The 18,703-nt window shown below is 34.5% G+C and overlaps 1 protein-coding gene across 3 annotated transcripts in view; it reads left to right on the forward strand.

The window, feature by feature from the left end:
* LOC124540823 (heterogeneous nuclear ribonucleoprotein L) overlaps positions 1-18,703 on the forward strand; it is a 444,646-nt gene that overhangs the window by 418,139 nt on the left and 7,804 nt on the right. The window contains exons 6-9 of one of the 3 annotated variants that reach the window (XM_047118543.1): positions 1,134-1,217; positions 15,298-15,384; positions 17,760-17,839; positions 18,250-18,345. In XM_047118543.1, the coding sequence (XP_046974499.1) occupies positions 1,134-1,217; positions 15,298-15,384; positions 17,760-17,839; positions 18,250-18,345 (347 nt within the window). The remainder of the gene's footprint in view (positions 1-1,133; positions 1,218-15,297; positions 15,385-17,759; positions 17,840-18,249; positions 18,346-18,703) is intronic. The other 2 variants (XM_047118545.1, XM_047118546.1) reach the window with 2 other exon arrangements.

Genomic DNA, 18,703 nt, shown 5'->3' on the forward strand with positions numbered 1-18,703 from the left:
AAAGGATGAAATAAAGAGTGTGGTCGTCTTTTTATATGTGCAGGGAAGTGACGGTGGGACGGTCGGTGCGAAGATACGCTTGACACATTTCAAATCACGGTAAGTGTGTCATTAGGCCAGAATGGATTTACTAATTTAAGCTTTAGAACTATATCCTTTAGTGCTATATTCATTTGTCACATCATAACGAATTATGATGAGATGACCTCATGGATGATCTTTTCGTTATTGTTCTAATATTTTCGCCCACTTAGTTTAATGAAACTTTTTTTCCTTTGCTGTTTCTTTTATAATATTTGTTTTATATTCTTTGCTTTGTTTTTATCGTAACTTAATTATTCTGGTATGTATTTGATTGACTTTTGTAGAATTTCGTTAAAATTGTATATACATTTGTAAAGTTCTATAATAAAAAAAATAAGAAATCACTGAGATATTGTAACAACAGTGCTATTTTATGTTGTATATGATGATTAGTATTGTTAACAGATTCATTATATTGTCATAAATCTTCTATTTAAGGTTTTGTATGAAAAACATTTCTACGGCTTCGAAGCCTATTGGAATTTGAAGTCGTAAATTAATAATTTAAATGGTTTGGTCTAAAATCCAGTGAATATATGTAAAATGTATTAGAAGTTTTGTATGATTTGGTTTAAAAGCATCGACTTGTGAGCTAATGGATGCGATAAATACATATTAAGCAACCGAGCCTCAATTTTCCTCGTGTATGATATATTATTACTTTCCAGAATATATAACTTCGTACTTAATGTTTTGCTTGCATTTGATTGGCTGTTTTCTTACTTTTTTTTTGCTTCGAATAACTTATGCGAAAAAATGGCTTCCTCGTAATCTTCTAGAATGTTAAAGAGTATAATTTTTGCATGCTTCGAATTATCATTGAATACATCACATGAAATATTGCCTGAGAATGTCGTTAAAAATATGGTCTAAATTTAACAGTAGTATTTGATATATAAATAAAAGGTCATGGAATAGCTGTTTGTGATCTTACGATGGTAATCAAGCACTCTGCTACATAACATGATCAGCTCTATTGAGATAAGCTTCGTGTACTCGCATTGCTCTGGCTTCTAACAGCTTTGTACAACGAATATTCTTATTTCCAGTGTCAGAAGACGTCCAACCGACACAGCGAAGCGCACCACTCCTGCAGTCTCCTCAGTACACTGGAGGAAGACCACAGCCATACAGTAAGTAGAACTAGTATTTCTATTGGAATTCTTCTTTTGGCCCGTTCGAAAGATTGTCTATTAAATTACCCAATTTTTTTAAATGGTCACCAAGTACCATAAATGTGATGTGATTGCTTGAATCTGGAAATTATAAATATCTTATGATTGTAAGTGAAGACAAAGTCTCATCATATAAGTCGGATATTTCAGATTTCTTCAAGATCAACACAATACAGACAAAATATGACTGTGGACATTTAAATGAAATTGACGCTTGACATACCTTTTTAATTTTTTTTTAATACTTACTCTTTGAGAAACTTTCAAAAAATAACTTTCACGCAATGGCACTAACACTTTTCAATTATTCTGAATAACGATTCGTTAATGCGTCGCACAAGATACATAAGCCAGTATTACTATACATATATAGATAGATATAAGTTATGTATAAGATTTAATAATGATTACTAAACTAACAAATTTTGAACAAACTATTAAGACACATGACTGCGATGCTTTTAAAATTCAAGACGAGAGAAATGATTCAAAACATATATATAAATATTCGTAATACCAAAAAAATGCGAATGACGACATAAATTGTGTAACAATTTTAACTTTACAAGAGCAATATAGAACTGACCTAGTGTTACTTGTTATCTAATCAATTAGTGGTGAATTTCTGATCTACTTCTGGAACTTTCAAGATAATTCTAGTAGAAGTAGGGCGACAAAGTTGTTAGAAGTTTGAACGGTTCCTGAAGTCGATGTAACTTTTGTGCATGGCTCTAAGAATCGCACTAAACTTTGACAAGATGATACCATTTGGACTTTGAAGAGTTAACACGTTTTTACCTAGGAAAGTTTAGAGTTCTAGTTTTATTATAACGGACATTGGAACAATGTAATTTGCAATGACAATTAATAAGAATATAGACATATTTTCTTATGAGTATAAAATTTCTGATATATGGTATGCCTTTCAAACTATTGTCGTCTGTTTATGTCATAGTGATCTCGTTGTCATTAGATATTTTCATATTTTACTTTAGTCATAATTTTTATACCATTTCTTGTATAAAAAATTTCGGTAAAAGTTATTATCGTTTAATACACTTAGTCCGCGAATTGTTTATGTATTCTATTAAAGATGAGTTTCATCATGCAACAAGTGAAGTGAAAAATAATACGGCTCCATAAATAGAGAATCTCTCTCGACAAAAAGAGATCACGCCGCCGAGCATCCGAGCGAGAAATTAGCGGAACGCTTTGAATAAAACGTTAAAAATTTAAATGAAGCCGATAGGTGCATGCACCTAATATGAGTATATTTGCTACTTACTACTAATAGAGTTTTATGTTGTAATCTAAATAGCTACCTATCTGATGGCTCCGATAGCTTCGCCCGAGTAAAAGTAGTCCTCATATCGTGATAGTCGTTTTAAAGAACGCATCTGTTAAAGCCCCGGTGTTACAGATGTCCATGGGTTGTGAGAATCACTTTTCATCAAGTGAGCCTCTTGTTCGTTTGCCTCCCATAACACAAAAATAAACTAAGAGCTGCTGGTGACCAAAAATTGAGTGTGCTTATGTGGATAAATATATAAAAACAAGTAAGTAGAAAGATTAAAAATTATTCAGAGTGTTGTCAACCCCTTGAATCATTTTTGCCATCTTCTTCGAACAAGCCATTAAGGACTAGAAGAATTACGATAACACACAATAAAAATTTAGGATTTAAAGACGAAATAGAAAAATGGACCTACTCTATGATACGTTGGTGTTTGTAATGAGAAAGGATTGCTCTCTTCATATGGAAACTATCTAATATACATTCATTTCGTTTTTGTAAAAAATCTTTTGAACGTTTGATTACTTGTCCATAAAGGAGAAGAGACCGTACGACAATTCTGAGTATTTCAGTATCTCAATATCTCAAAGCAAAATTGTGTAATTTGCTTGGATACTCTATTTTCTATTATGGTCTCAATCTAGAGCGTACTCGCTCTATGTGTTAGTTATTCCCTCTACGTGGGTATTCTGACATGCACTACATTTGGTACTGCATTTTCTAGACACATATCCGATTTAGTTCCGCAACTGAATGTTAAAACTCGCTATTTATTATGAACTGAGCTTGTATTCTTTCTTTGACTTAGTTTTGGAAATAACCTTCAGTAAACCTACAGTAAATCCATCAGTTAGCAGTATTAGAATATGATTAAATTTATGTTAATTTATTTAAAACTGTTGGAAATATTAGTAACATCCGCTTCCTATATTTAACGTTATTCTACATCAGTCGACCATTTTAAGGCAACGTGAATCGAGTCGTTAAAGTAAGTCCTATATTTCTAACTTCAAAACTTAAGAAATGTGTTCTGTAAAGATACTTACGAATACGAGTAGATAAGAGAATACCGCCGAAGTAAGCAAAGTTTAAATAACAGCCTGTAAAGATTCCACTACTGTATTAAACTCTCCTCTCCATTTTGAGTATTGATTCTACCAACCGTAAGCAAAACGGGTCGTTTCCATTAATTTGGTAACCAGACATAAATCGTCGTTTGACATTTTCTTTTGGAAATAATCAAATCATTATTAGATTTTAAATTAACATGGTTATTTTTATATTAAAGTTATTAATTTCGGGATATTTACCAAACATTATCTACGAATGTCCTGTTCACAAGACTCTCGCGTCTCTCGAAATATCGACCTCCACCGAATAAAAATAAAAAACATGGTAAATATCCTGCAATTAATTACTTCAATAACAAATAATTATTGTCGCGATTTATTTAATTATACCAAAACGAAATATTTCTTAAAAACATGTACGTTTAAAAACAAATCCATTCATGCACCAAAAATAAGACGATCTATTTTATCTGCATTATGATATCTGCGTCGAATCGAATAGGAATATCAATTAGTGGAAACATTTGAACCGTATTCGCTGTAATAAGTTCATGAATAAAAGATTCCTTTACATGCTCACCTGTCCCTCACGAAACGGTTGAATTGAATTTTATAGAAGCTCTATTTAGCCTTGGAATGTTTCCATTGTTATGGTAATAATCATAAATTTATTTAGCTTTATTCATCCCTTGTATAATTGGAAAATATAAAGTTGACGTAGGTTTTGGGGTTCAAGCTTGCTTCGTACCTTCCACCAAATTGAATTTAGCCATGAAAGTGCAACAGACAAAGATACAGAACTACCTTCGACTATAATATGAATGGAAATGAAATATCAAGTTGGTTTTTAATTTTACGTTTCACCAACTCAAACTCAAACTCAAATTTCTTTATTCAACATGGAAGTGTTATGACACTTATTTATTGATGTCAAAGTCAAACAAAACAGTTCCACCGGTTCGAAAAAAATTCCCGAGAACAACCAGCGAAAGAAACTCAGCGGGTCTTTTTTTGGCAAATATAGCTCAGGATTGTTTTTTTTTTTACAAATAATGATATCAGAATTTGGCCATAGATGGCGAATATGCGAGCTTGCACAAAACCCCACCAATATGTAAAAGGATGATAGAGCAGAAATATATATATGATTTTGATTTATGAATATTAGTACCTATAAGATTCGTCTTTTACGGCAAAAACCTTCTCGAAATTTCTTCACACGTCTCGATCCTGTACCAGGCGTGGCTATCGGGTTTCATCTGTCATCTCTTCATCTTCTGTTACACCTACCTGGATTTTTAAATTTTAGGGTATAAAGTAGTCACTGCTTGTGTTCGTTGGTTTTCGCATAAGAGAGATCCACTTGCATTTCTTACCAATCCATATAATTAATATCAATTTTTCTGGCTTCTTTACTGGATTGTGGATTCAAATTTGTACATCAAAGTTGTAAATTGCAAACTTCGTGTAATTTGTATTTATAATTGAACCAGTGATCTGCTGTTACCAAGGGAACCCTGAGTAATATTATTTGTTCTAAAAATTGTTCCAGTACTTTTCGCCATTCACAAAACAGCACGGTGGAATATTCTCCAAAACTTCTCCTCATAAGCGGAAGAGTTCTTTTTTTTTCGGTCCGTGCGCCATTTTATCCACGTGTGTTATTTAAAGTAGCTTTTCTCGATCTAAATAGAACAGCTGTTCTAGTTTCGAAGTAGACTAGAAACCTAGTTTAAGCAAATTTCGCAGGTGAAACGATTGTTTGAATATTTGCTAGAACGTAATTTTGTCTAACTATACGTTTGTCTTACGTATTATCTAAAGTTTTTTCTGCATAGTAAGCTCGTTCTTTGAGATTCGGTAACGAATTTTTTTAAATAGGTTTTACAATGAAGGTCCAGCGATTAAACTCATTTATGTCTCAACCTGTTACCTTGATTTGAAGGGTTAGTGAGGCAATGTAGCGATAGACACATGGGACATAACATCCTAGTTCTCAAAGAAGAATCAACTTACTCGAAGTTACACTATTATTGGCAAATAACAATATTTATTTGCCAATAATAGAAGTACAGAAAATAAATGACACATACAGAGTACTTCGAAAAACATTTCACAATATAAGAGATTAATGATGATGATGATGACATGTTCTTATTTCGTGTTTACTATTCCTTCTACATAACGGTAAAAGCAGCGTGAAATAACTTAATGTCCACCGGTGCGAACTCGAGTCGCCCCGTTAGTCTGATATAATTGATAGATATGATAATAGTGAGCTGAGATGGCCCAGCGGTTAGAACGCGTGCCTATCTTAACCGATGATTGCGGGTTCAAATCCAGGCAAGCACAACTCTTTATATGTGCTTAATTTGCGTTTATAATTCGTCTCGTACTCCGCGGTGATGGAAAACTAACTGATGATACCTGCATGTGTCTAATTTCTTTGAAATACTGCCACATGTGCATTCAACCAACACGCATTGGAACAGCGTGGTGGAATATGTTCCAAACCCTCTCTTTAATGGAAGAGGAGGCCTTATCCCAGTAGTGGAAAATTTACAGGCTGTTACTTTACTTTAATAATATGAGAATTAAAGGATTTGACAACGCTTCCACAATGCAACGGATTTAAAATTGTTTACAATTTCAAACGCCTGAAACATCCATAGTGAATCGAAAAACTGTCACGAACCGCGAGGCGTTGTGACGCGTCCGACGCTTCCCTTAAATAATTCACAGCCCCGTTACCGGCTGTAACGCTCGACGCGAGTTTGAAAATTTTACCCCCGACACGTGAATTTCACCGGAAATATGAGATACAGCTTAGCGATTCGCGCCTCTATTCGATTATTTTCATGTAACGGTCAACAGATGGCAGCGTCGAGCGTAATTGGATTGAGGGTATAAAATTCATTCGTTTCGCTCGGAATGCACTTTTTTTTTTAAATTGAATAATGTTTTCGGCCTCTATATATTCGTTAGATGTATCGCTTCTGTTTTTTATATACATACGAGTCAATGTATGCTTTATGCGAGTAGTCCATAAGGTAGGTTTTTGATTCGTCATTTCGTTTACTTTTTTAGGGTTCCGTAACAAAAGGGTTAAAACGGGACCTTATTACTCAGACTCCGTTCTCCGTTCTGTTTATCCGTCTGTCGTATATATGAACCTGATGAAAATGTCGTGTAAATGAAAATTTCACAGTTAGTATATTCCTGCCGGCGCTCTAACAATACTAAAATAATCTGAAGGGGCTCAAATGCAAGAAACGCGATCTTATTTGCCGTTTTTATAAGTAATAGTACGGAACCCCTCATTCGCGAGTCTGGATCGCGCTTTGCCGTTTTCATTTATCATGGATACGATATGAATTATTTATTTCCATTTGAATTTTCTATATCTTGCATGAAAATCGTCGATTACTAATATCGAGCATTTTTACATATTGTGATTGTTTATCGAATAATTCGTCTGGGTCTGTCTGTTTTTGGTATAGGACCTATTTTTTAATCAATAGTTATGTGATTAATACTCACTCATATCAACTATCACCATAAAAATTGTTCCCTAGTAGGAAGTCTGTTAGGAGTCTACAAATTCTCCTTTTAGTTGCTTATATATCTTCATCGTCAATACGTAATCTTTAATTATTTTCTACCTGGCTTTTATATTATAGTTTACAATAAAATTAAATGAAACCTTGTATTAATACTGAAATTATGAAATTATATTAATTATAAAATGAAGGATGTATAAACTTGTTTGTCTTTGATGATGATGATGGTGATGTCTAATGTAAATGTAACATCAACAAAGATATCGTCAGTTATATTTCGAATAATCATCATCATCCTCCTTCTGCGGTAGTGACCACTTACCATCAGGTGACCCCTATCCATCAACCTATTATTATGCAAACAAAAATAGACCTACCTATTTCAATAATTTCATTTCTTTCTTCAATAATAAGAAAATTATTTCAAATATTCGACGTAAGTATTTGCTAAAAATAGTAAAGTAAAGTAGTAAAGTAACAGCCTGTTAATTACCCACTGCTGGGCTAAGGCCTCCTCTTCCATTAAGGAGACGGTTTGGAACAGATTCCACCACGCTGTTCCAATGCGGGTTGGTGGAATGCACATGTGGCAGAATTTCGATGATATTAAACACATGCCGGCTTCCTCGTGATGTTTTCCTTCACCGCCAAGATGAATTATAAACACAAATTAAGCACATATATATAGTGGTGCTTGACTGGGTTTGTACCCGCAATCATCGGTTAAGATGCACGCGTTCTAACCACTGGGCCATCTCAGCTTGCTAAAAATGATTCCATATTATCATTATTCATTGTTGATTTATCATACAATTGTAAATTTCATACAATATATGAGTCCAAATCCGCTTATTGCACCGCATACATTATAACACTTATAAATATTTATGACAATTTTCATTTTCCACCATAGATAACGATGCATCAGTTGTACTCGTTGCTGTCAACTTTTATATATTACGGTGATATGTTTAATCGTAATATTACGTATATTATTTGTTGATTATATTACGAATTTGTATATTATGAGATAGAAGATATGTATTAGTTTGTTGGCTAGAGTTTGTCGAATAATGGTTGGGTTTTTGTGATGTATAATTAATTCAATTTATATATATGATATAAATTGAATTAATTGTAAGCGAATGAACCTGCAAAGTTCAACTACTTTTATTAAGGCAAAATAACACTCAAAATCAAAATCAAAATAAACTTTATTCAAGTAGGCTCTTACAAGTAAAAAAGTAAAAGTAAAGTAACAGCCTGTAAATTTACCACTGTTGAGATAAGGCCTCCTCTTCCATTAAGGAGAGGGTTTGGAACGTATTCCACCACGCTGTTCCAATGCGGGTTGGTGGAATGCACATGTGGCAGAATTTCTATGAAATATGTCACATGCAGGTTTCCTCACGATGTTTTCCTTAAATTAAGCACATGAATCAGCGGTGCTTGCCTGGTTTTGAACCCGCAATCATCGGTTAAGATGCACGCGTTCTAGCCACTGGGCTATCTCGTCTTTTACAAGCACTTTTGAATCGTCATTTAACAATTAAGTGAAGCTACCACCGGTTGGAGAGTAGATTCTACCGAGAAGAACCGGCAAAAATCTCAGTAGTTACTCTTTTTCAACACTTAAAAAATACAAAGTCATGTTAGTTAATACAATTATTTAAATTAATATATCCTGCGTGGAAGTCAGTAGGTATTAATTCCACGCTTTTTTATCATCTACAAAATCTTGTATCGAGTAATATGCCTTTTTTACCAATGTATTATTTATAAACGATTTCAATTTACGAAACGGCAAACTTAAAAAGTTAAAAACTCACTGATTAATCATGAAATCTCAGAAACTATACAACCTACGACCTTAAAATTTGACAGTAAGGTTCCGTACAGGGTGTAGATATCCAATAAGAACGGATTTTACGACACTTCAGCCATAAGGGGATAAAACGGGTGTCGGAAATTGTTTTTTTATAAATTTGGCTCACCTAGTAATGTTACTTAAACATTCTACGAAACGTGCTGCGTCCTTTAGTAAAAGTTATATGAATATTGGTTTAGTGTTTTTTGATTTCCGTTATACATTATAAAAAAGTATTCTCATTTCTAAATGATAACTACAATCTGCTTAATTGGATATATTTGAATCATCAAAGGTCCAAGTGCACGCCACTGTGGTCTTTCTCCGGCTTACTTGACATTAATGCTTTATCTGTATTTAAATAAGACTTAAAAATAGTTGTTGTATAAATCAATGACCAGTTGGAATGCTGGCAAGAATGCTAGCAGCATTTCCCCGTTACCGATACCTATCCTCTTGGCAAAAATGAATACTAAGTAAATTACGTCATACGTTACGACAAATTTGTCTTATTTTTATGTTAACAACCTGCCTGCCTGTCATTTTCCCACGGCTGGACGAAGACGTCCTTTCCCTTTGAGGAAGGAAGAAAGTTTGGTCTCACGCCACGCTGTTCCTATGCGTGTTGATAGAATACACATGTGGCAGAATTTCTAAGATATTAGACACATGCAGGTTTTCTCACGATGTTTTCCTTCACCGCCGAGAACGAGATGAATTATAAACACAAATCGAACACATGGATATTCAGCTAGCCTGGTTTTGAACCCGCAATTATCGGTTAAGATGCACGCGTTCTAACCACTGGGCCATCTCGGCTAGGCTCTTTTTTCAGTTGTCAGTAAAAAAGAGTGTGTCGAAACGAATCATATCTGACGGAACTGGGGCGATCCAGAAGCGATGGAGCTGATAAAAGGAAAACGAAAACATTGCGTGACCGTAGGTAGCGTTCCGCGTGCGCGGTTGTCGGCTGTAAACATACAGACCCTACTTTATAGACACGTCAACTTGCCCCCTCATTGTTGTACTAACCGTACAATGTTGATTTTATTTCTATTTCGTTCGGTATTTCCGATGCGAAAACTTTTTGCGACGCTTCGAGTATTTTGATGGGGAAATCTTATACGTTCGATTCATCGATATGGATGTTACCATATATTAGTATCTACGAGTATGGCGTGTTATGCTTGGGCGGCAATTAAAGCATATACGTAATATACTAAGCGTTCTCATATCATATATGTCGATATATCAGTGTTGCCACAGTTTTTTTATTTGATTGGTGGTAGGGCTTTGTCCAAGTCCGTCTGGGTTGGTACCCATGTATATACTATTCATCAGATATTCTACCGCCAAATAATTGCACTCAATATTTTTGTGTTCCGGTTTGGTGTGTGAGCCAGTGTAACTACAGGCACATCTTAGTTCCCAAGGTTGGTAGCGCATTGACGATGTAAGGAATGGTTAACATTTCTTCCGGTGCCTTTGTCTATAAGCGTAAAAAAAGTCTGATTATAGATGGCGCCGTACCGATTTCCTGATGAACAAAAACTCAAAAAGTTTTTATATAAAGTATAAATAAAGAAGACAATACCACAAATACGCTGTCCGGTCAAATTAACAACCTCGATAGAATCTTCAATGTACGACCTATTTCACGCGAACTCGCCCCGAATAACGAAAGGAAAATAATAATCAAAAACATCGCACCGTTTTGATCGTTTGTTCTTGTCATTTTTACCTTTTTTTTCCGTCCTCAGCAGGATAGCATTTAAAAGTTTTATGTACCGTGTTCGTATTATTCAACCGAGCGTGGTTACCTGAGTGTAAATAAAATATCAAAAATGTTCATACATTATACATACAATAGCGTGCCTTTTTATTTTGACATAATAATAATGAACTGAAGTAAAATCAGTGTGCATTTCAAATATTTTTTGCGTATTTTAGCTAAAAGGTAAAGACGATTATTCGTTGGATCTTGTCCCCATGTTGGTGAGGTTGATAGTCCTCGCTCATAACCACAAGCATTAAGAATAAATTGCGCTATAACGTATTCATTAAGAGATGATAAGACATTAAGAGTCGAGATGGCCCAGTGGTTAGAACGCGTGCATCTTAACCGATGATTGCGGGTTCAAACCCAGGCAAGCACTGCTGATTCATGTGCTTAATTTGTCTTTATAATTCATCTCGTGCTCAGCGGTGAAGGAAAACATCGTGAGGAAACCTGCATGTGACAAATTTCAACGAAATTCTGCCACATGTGCATTCCACCAACCCGTATTGGAACAGCGTGGTGGAATATGTTCCGAAACTTCTCCTCAAAGGGAGAGGAGGCCTTTAGCCCAGCAGTGGGAATTTACTGGCTGTTGTTGTTATAACGTATTCATAACACATGATTAATAAAGGCAATTGATATCGAACTGACGCGATATGAGAGCCGAGCTAGCCCAGTGGTAAGAGTGCGTGCATCTAAACCGAACAAGTAATTTGTTCAAACCAAGTGATTTTTAAGTGCTATATTTTGTGTTTATAATTCATCTCGTGCTCATCTCGTAAATGAAAAATCTTTGGGAACATTCATGTATCTAATTTCAACGAAACTCTGCCACACGTGAATCCACCAACAAGCATTTTAGCAGCGTGGTGAACTATGCTCTAAAACTAGCAGTGGGAAATTTACAGGCTGTTGTTGTAATGTTAAAGTTACTCGATATTATCGAGAACTGGACTAGTCTAAAATATTGGTATTGGATTTTCGAAAAAAGGTGAAATCAAATATTATTAATTTAGGTTCTTATTAGAACGTTGAAAGTAATATTAAAGTTGATATGAATAGTTGAATGGAAAATGTTGCATTACAAATAAATATATATTAGACAAGATACTGCACAATATAAAATACCCATTTCCAAATTGCATAGAAATCTAAGGATTTTTATCTTTATTCTTTCTTATAGGCTATAAATAAGCAAATGCATTAGTATCTCAGGTCATGGCTAGTGTTAGCTAACCTACCTAAGTAGAAAAATATTTCTTATATTTATAAACGTATGTTTCTTAATGTTAATTGAATAATGAATGTTGTTTAATGTGAAATCTGAATGTTAATTCGGAAGAATTATATGACAAATGGTTTAAGTAATTACCTTATCAATTACATTTTTAAAAGTAAATACGATAGATTTAAATAATACTAGTAGTCGCCCGCGATTTCGTTCGCGTATTGGGTGCTGATTGTCATGTGTCAAGCAAAATAATAGCCTATGTCTTTACTTCGAATTCAAGTTTGCTTCATAGCAAATTTCATCAAATTCATCTCTGCGGTTTGTTCGTACGACAGACAGACAGACAAAGTTAATTTCACATTTATAATATTAATATAGATTATTAGCTATAAGGACAAATCAACGATATTATTTACAGTAGATTAATATACAGTTGTAAGCTCTTGTTTTAAAGTTTAACCGTCCATTTGTACTGTCAGAAAATTGAAAGAATAATTTCAGCGGCCGGACGAAAGAGCGGATAATAAATAATTTCTTAAAAACAACCATTGACAGTATTCTTATAAAAACAATTTAGAGTTTTTAACAAGGCTCAAGGCGGTGGTGATTCAATTCGTACCTGCTTGACGATATTAACATAATCGCCGAATAACAGAGGGGAACCGCTGGAGCGAAGGATTCCGAGTCTCTTTGAATGATCAATCAGTTATTTATTGAAATCGAGTTAGAATCTGTTTGGAATATTTTTTTTTTTTATAAATATGAGACAACATCACACACATTACTCAGATGCCAGTGTAAGTAGCTGAAGCACTTGTGTTATGGAAATCAGAAGTAATGACAGTACCACATACACCCAGACCCAAGACAATAGAAAACTAATGGTAATCTACATCGACTCGACCGGGAATCGAACCCGGGACCTCAGAGTGGCATACATATGAAAACCGGTGTACACATCATTCGTCCACGGAGGTCGTCAAAAGAGGTCGTCATTGAACAGAAAATCTGGTAAAGAATCATTTGAGTTTTCTTTCCGAGCACGAGATGTATTAGAAACACATATCAAGCACATAGGGAAAACTACAGCGCAGGAACAGCTAGCTAATTTTACGAGCTAGCCGGGTCGGGAGAGATTCAACACTGCCAGCTTCCTATAAAATATGATATCCTATTCCTACCTAACCTTAGCGGACCCAAAGCTTTCCCAAACGACAATCTTGGATACACTATCCACACTTGGTAACTTATAGTCGATAAAGTCTACCAGAGGCAAGGAATTGAGTCCAATCTGAAATAAAAGTCGGCGATTTCCTTTCCCATATTCGAAGTTTAACTCTGCAAGTGTAAAACCGCATCGCGTAACATCGAGTGAACCTAATAAAAAGCCTACGAATTAATTATATATATAATTGAAAGGCTTTCAATTAATTACACGGGCACGCGACTACGCTTTTAAACAATTAAGTGAGTTCGCACTGCCCCGTACGATATTGGATGTTGCGGTCCGCTGCATTAATGCGACGTAAATACCATTCAATTTCGAATATACCGATTTAATTAGCATAAATTTATGCCTCTCGAAAATGAAATCTGTGCTAAAACGTTTACAGATAAGCGTAGAGAGATATTTATAGTTTTGCTTTATCGTCGATTTGTATGTTCGCAAGCCCATCTGAGTAGGTCCCATCATATACTTTATCGCCAAACACCAAATCCATTTATTTCTTTGTGTTCTGGATACAAGGCTAAGTGAGCCACTGTAACACCAATCCGCTCACAGTCCCAATATGTATAGATGGTGGTGACCACTTGCAATTAAATGTCTTATTCGCCAGTTCCAAAAATTAAAAGTAAAATGCAAGCCCATTTATTTGCCAGAGCTGGTCTCCTGTCTCTATGTGGATAAGGCTTGAAATTTATTCAACCAATCTGCTGTAATAAGTTTTTCCTTTTCTTTGGCTATGTTTTTATGTTTCTATGTTTATAAACACAAATGAAGCACATGGAGGTCAATCATCTTGGCTTCAATTATTCTTTAAAGATCCACTTTCCCAAACCTTAGAAATTTTATCGTTTTCTTGCTTGCAGTTGCAACTCTTGAACTTGGAGTTATAATGCCTAAAAAAAGTAAGAGATTTGATGCAATGATGGTAATAAATTTTTCATCAATTCCGTGCTGTAATAATTTGGTCAATAGACATTTTTTCAAATTTTGATGTGCATATACTTATTGAAGTTGATAATTGAATAAATTATTGTATATTCTGGAATTGATATACAAGTTGGGGGAGTGTTAGATCTACGACAAATAATACCTTTGAGCTTCACTAGCTCCTCATTCCGACTTTGTTACTAACTTAAAAACATAAATACTTTTATACAAAACATCTTTCTACACTCAATAGTTTCGGTGTGTGTTGATTGAAAAAGAAACGGGCTTCTAAGTACCCGTACAGATGAAAATTTAGAAATGTTCAAATGTAAGAATCGTGTAAATAAAAACGTGAGCATCCCTTCGGAAGTTTTGACTCCGATATTTCCGGAACACATAGCTAATTGGATTAAATTCTCAGCAGCATGAAAGCCGTCCGTCGATGTAAAAGTTGAAGTTTTGATCCCGAACGCTTGGGCTATTGTGTTGTCATCCGTAACGTATATTTGTAGTATTTTCATTGAGACCAAATGAAAATAAAATGTAGTACTAACAGTACATACCCAGCCTACCACAAGACAGTGCAGCAGCAAAGTAGTAGGACGAAAAGACCAGTATCGGTTACCAAAATGATCATCTACGTAATTTGAAGTTAGGCTCTCCGGGGCTTTTGCAGTATGCGTAATCTAATTGATTTAATTTAAACGTTACCCATTCATTGATCAACATACAAAAGTTCCAATACATTTAAACTCATGTCTCACTCTTGTGTTTTGCGTCAGAAGGAGAGAAATATATTCAAACATACACGAATATTCTATCGAAGATTTAATTCGTTTATTGTGAGAAACGAAATACGCAAGTTCGAACGATACTCGTCGAAACATTTTACCGACAAATTGAAACCTTACACTTTTCAGCGATTGAAACAGAATAAAACTATTCGTACGACCAATTAACACGAACCGAAAAGGATTTATAAAATAAACGTTTCAACTGAAAGAAACAAAATTTTTCATACGGAAAATTTTCGTTCGAGTGAATTCTATGCTTTTGAACTGTAACCATGAAGTATTGGCAGATCCGACCACAATGACGTCACAAGCGCCGAGACCATGCAGCGAGGACTCATGCAGTCAGCACAGTCAGATGTCTTGTGATCAGAACGGTTTGTATCGCAAGTGTAAAGTGTACTTTATTAACTCACACATAGACGACACGCTAGTGTGTCAGTCGTAACGTCGTAGTCGTTCGTATCTAATTCGAAGTGTGTGTTTGTGTGTGTAATTAACCCTGTAGATGTTGTGTATACCTTTGACTATAAACCGTGTCAATTAAATTGTTTCTCGAATGGTGGTACTTATAACTTACAATTAGTTACATTATTATATTTATATATTAAAATTTAGTGACTATTTTACCGCCATTCTCGACTGCTTTTGTTTTTGGTACGGTTTATACTATACAAACTATAAAATACACAAACATGTAACGTGTACATCATTATGATAGTTACCTACACTTGTTTTATAAACTATTCCAGTTTTACTTACGATTTGTTCTTCGAGGAATGCCCAATACTAATGATATCTTTTGAGTCATGATTGAATTCTGTCCCGATGGATATTATATTGATGAGATGTTAGTTTGCATGTGTGTGTTTGCACACAAGTGCATTTTCCATTCTCTCAGTCAGCGATCCTACCCGACAAAATCAAAAAGACTAAAATCATTCAACGATGAAATATAACGACACAAGCGAGCATTTCTCGATGAATAACCTCGAAGAAACCACAATAGCATATAAAAATAATGTCATAAATACTTATGTTTCATTTAGCCGTATGATACACCCATTTTAATTAAACTCAAAATTCATTCACAGCTAGATATATGAACATTGTAAAACTCCAGACAATCACTAATAGTTTATTGTTATCATATAATATTGTAAACATAACATGAACACAATAAATCATTCCGCAAAAACAGACTTTCATTTCTATATACCTATCCTCTTGCATGTGTGTAAGTCTCCTATGCTCTGTGTATCTCTAAAACGTATTGACGCACGATTATAACACTTGCTCGGGGTTGCCAGAATATGTAAGAGTTACCATCATGCGTTTGAAATTTCGTAGGTTTATTTTTAATCAGTTTGAGTGCTGCTATCGCTAGTATCATAACGCAGGAAAATAATGTAAATAGTACTGGCAACTCTGTTTCTATTATTTTCTTTCTTCGACTACCCTCTTTTGTTGATGCTAGAGTTATACAATTTGTAAATAGTAGGTATAGACGCGTTCCTACGTGATGTTTGATTTTTTCTTTAATCGCCTCTAGAACGTTTTCGGTCGTAGTTAAACATAAGCATCTTCACATAAATCTCTTTATCTGATGAGAAGGGTTGATTGATTTCTCAAACAGTAAAGATTTTGCTATCATGCCTATGAACCAAAGGCTATTAATCCATAATCTTAGAACACTTGTAGTCCGTGCGGACATTAGTGTGTTATGAAAAAATTAAATTCAAAAATGTTGCTAAGTATATCGCTTTCGTGTTATGGGCATACAATTTGGAATCATTTTTATTTCAATTTTAAATCCGTCGGATATCAATAGATAAAGAAACACTGTTCTAAACTGTTTAAACTACACAACATACTGCCTGAAAATAAAAACATCAAAGCGCAATTGAAATAGAGATAAAAACGCCAAACGAATAGACGAAGTCAGTGCAGATTTTAAAATTACAATTTTAGTAGCGAAGATTAATTATACTAGCAACATTTTTGAGGTTAACATTTTGATACATCTATTAATTTGATTTTAGAATTTAATCACTTCGAAAGGAACAACTTTTGAAATATACTGTCGGCCTGAAATAAAGGGTGGTCCCCGAGCTTTAAATAAACGAAGGGTATTTAAGGTTGAAGAGCTTATTTATGTAAATGCATTTCGTCAATTGACTCCGAACGATTAAAAGCATTATGGTTGTAACAATTTGTATAAACTAATTGGATGTTTTGATTTGAATGAATTATACAATAAAAACGAAAGTTTGTTTGTTGATCGGTCACGCTGAATGATCGGTTTGAATGAAACCTGTTTGTCACATTCGAAGACAATGTGTCGTGGAATAATTATACATGTTAATTTATATATGCAATGCTAAATGCTATGCTTAATTTTAATTTAAGCCTTGCATAGCGACCGTGTAATGGCTTCTTAATAATCTGTGTTATTGTAGAATTAAACTACGGAAATATTGATTGTATTAAAAATATATACATAATTTTATTGGATATATTTAGGCGGTCTTGGTCGCTTCGACGAGTTTTGTTTAAGCGTGCCTTTTGATTTGTGTGAAAATTTAGTCTATAGATTCTCAAGATTTAGTGATTTCGCTACACGTTTGATGTATAGTTATCGTCATAGGATTCTCTCGATTTTTATAACGTTTGTTACAAAATAGATTTGATTTGGTTTGGTGTTGTGAAATAGTATTAGTTTTTATTTCAATTTTTTGTTTTTTTTTTTCAGATATGGACTTCGGTAGTGGAGGTCCTCCGCCTCCAGGAATGATGAAAGATAGACATGGTCCTCCTCCACCGCATCATCCGGTAAGTTGCTCTCGCTTGCTTATAACTTGTTTTGACAAGTTATGAAAAAAATATAAGATCGTTTTTTTGTGATGCTCGTAATTCATAGTTGGCGTTCGAGTAAAGGCTATTTATTTAATCAAAAGCGAAAAATAATTGAAATCGTAATATTTAGTATTGGAAGAATAAAGTCCAGTAAGTAAAAAAATAACGAATAAATTAGCTATAACTACCTAATGACTTTGATGCAAAGGTTTGATGTTACTCGGGCAATGTTCAATATTGATGTTGTTCTCGATAGAATCAACACTCCGATTTGGTGGAAGATTAATTAATCTTGTAATATTATATTACCTTTCAAGAGCGCTTTCTAAGAACATTTTTGAAATAAATATTGATATACTATGTTGCTTATGTATTACTTTTAACAGCGAGATGGTCGTGGTTACGGTCCAGAGGGTTACGGTGGTGAAGGCTTCGTACCACCACCACCGATGCACCACCCGCCAATGCCACCACAGAATCAGGTGAGCGAATCAAGGAAATACCTCTACTTGAATAAAAAATCAAAGATGCCGAATTATATCGGAATGCGATAAGCGAAATTCACTAATAATGATTATGAGTTTTGAAGGACACACGTATTAAAATGGCTTATCATCGTTTGTCACTTATGACGTTTCACGGTTTTGACACGAAATGAGTTCTTACAGAATAGCTCCGCAGAGCAATTCAATTAGCAATTTTCTTTTATATAAAATAATAATTCCTAGAAAATAGCTTCTACGATGGTTCTAAATTTAAAAACCAGAGAAGTATTCATATCTATCTTCTATCGACTTTGTTAACTTTCTCTACTTATACTTTAAAAATAAAGGAATATTT

Source organism: Vanessa cardui, chromosome 26 (genome assembly GCF_905220365.1).
Source record: "Vanessa cardui chromosome 26, ilVanCard2.1, whole genome shotgun sequence".
Lineage (NCBI taxonomy): Eukaryota > Metazoa > Arthropoda > Insecta > Lepidoptera > Nymphalidae > Vanessa > Vanessa cardui.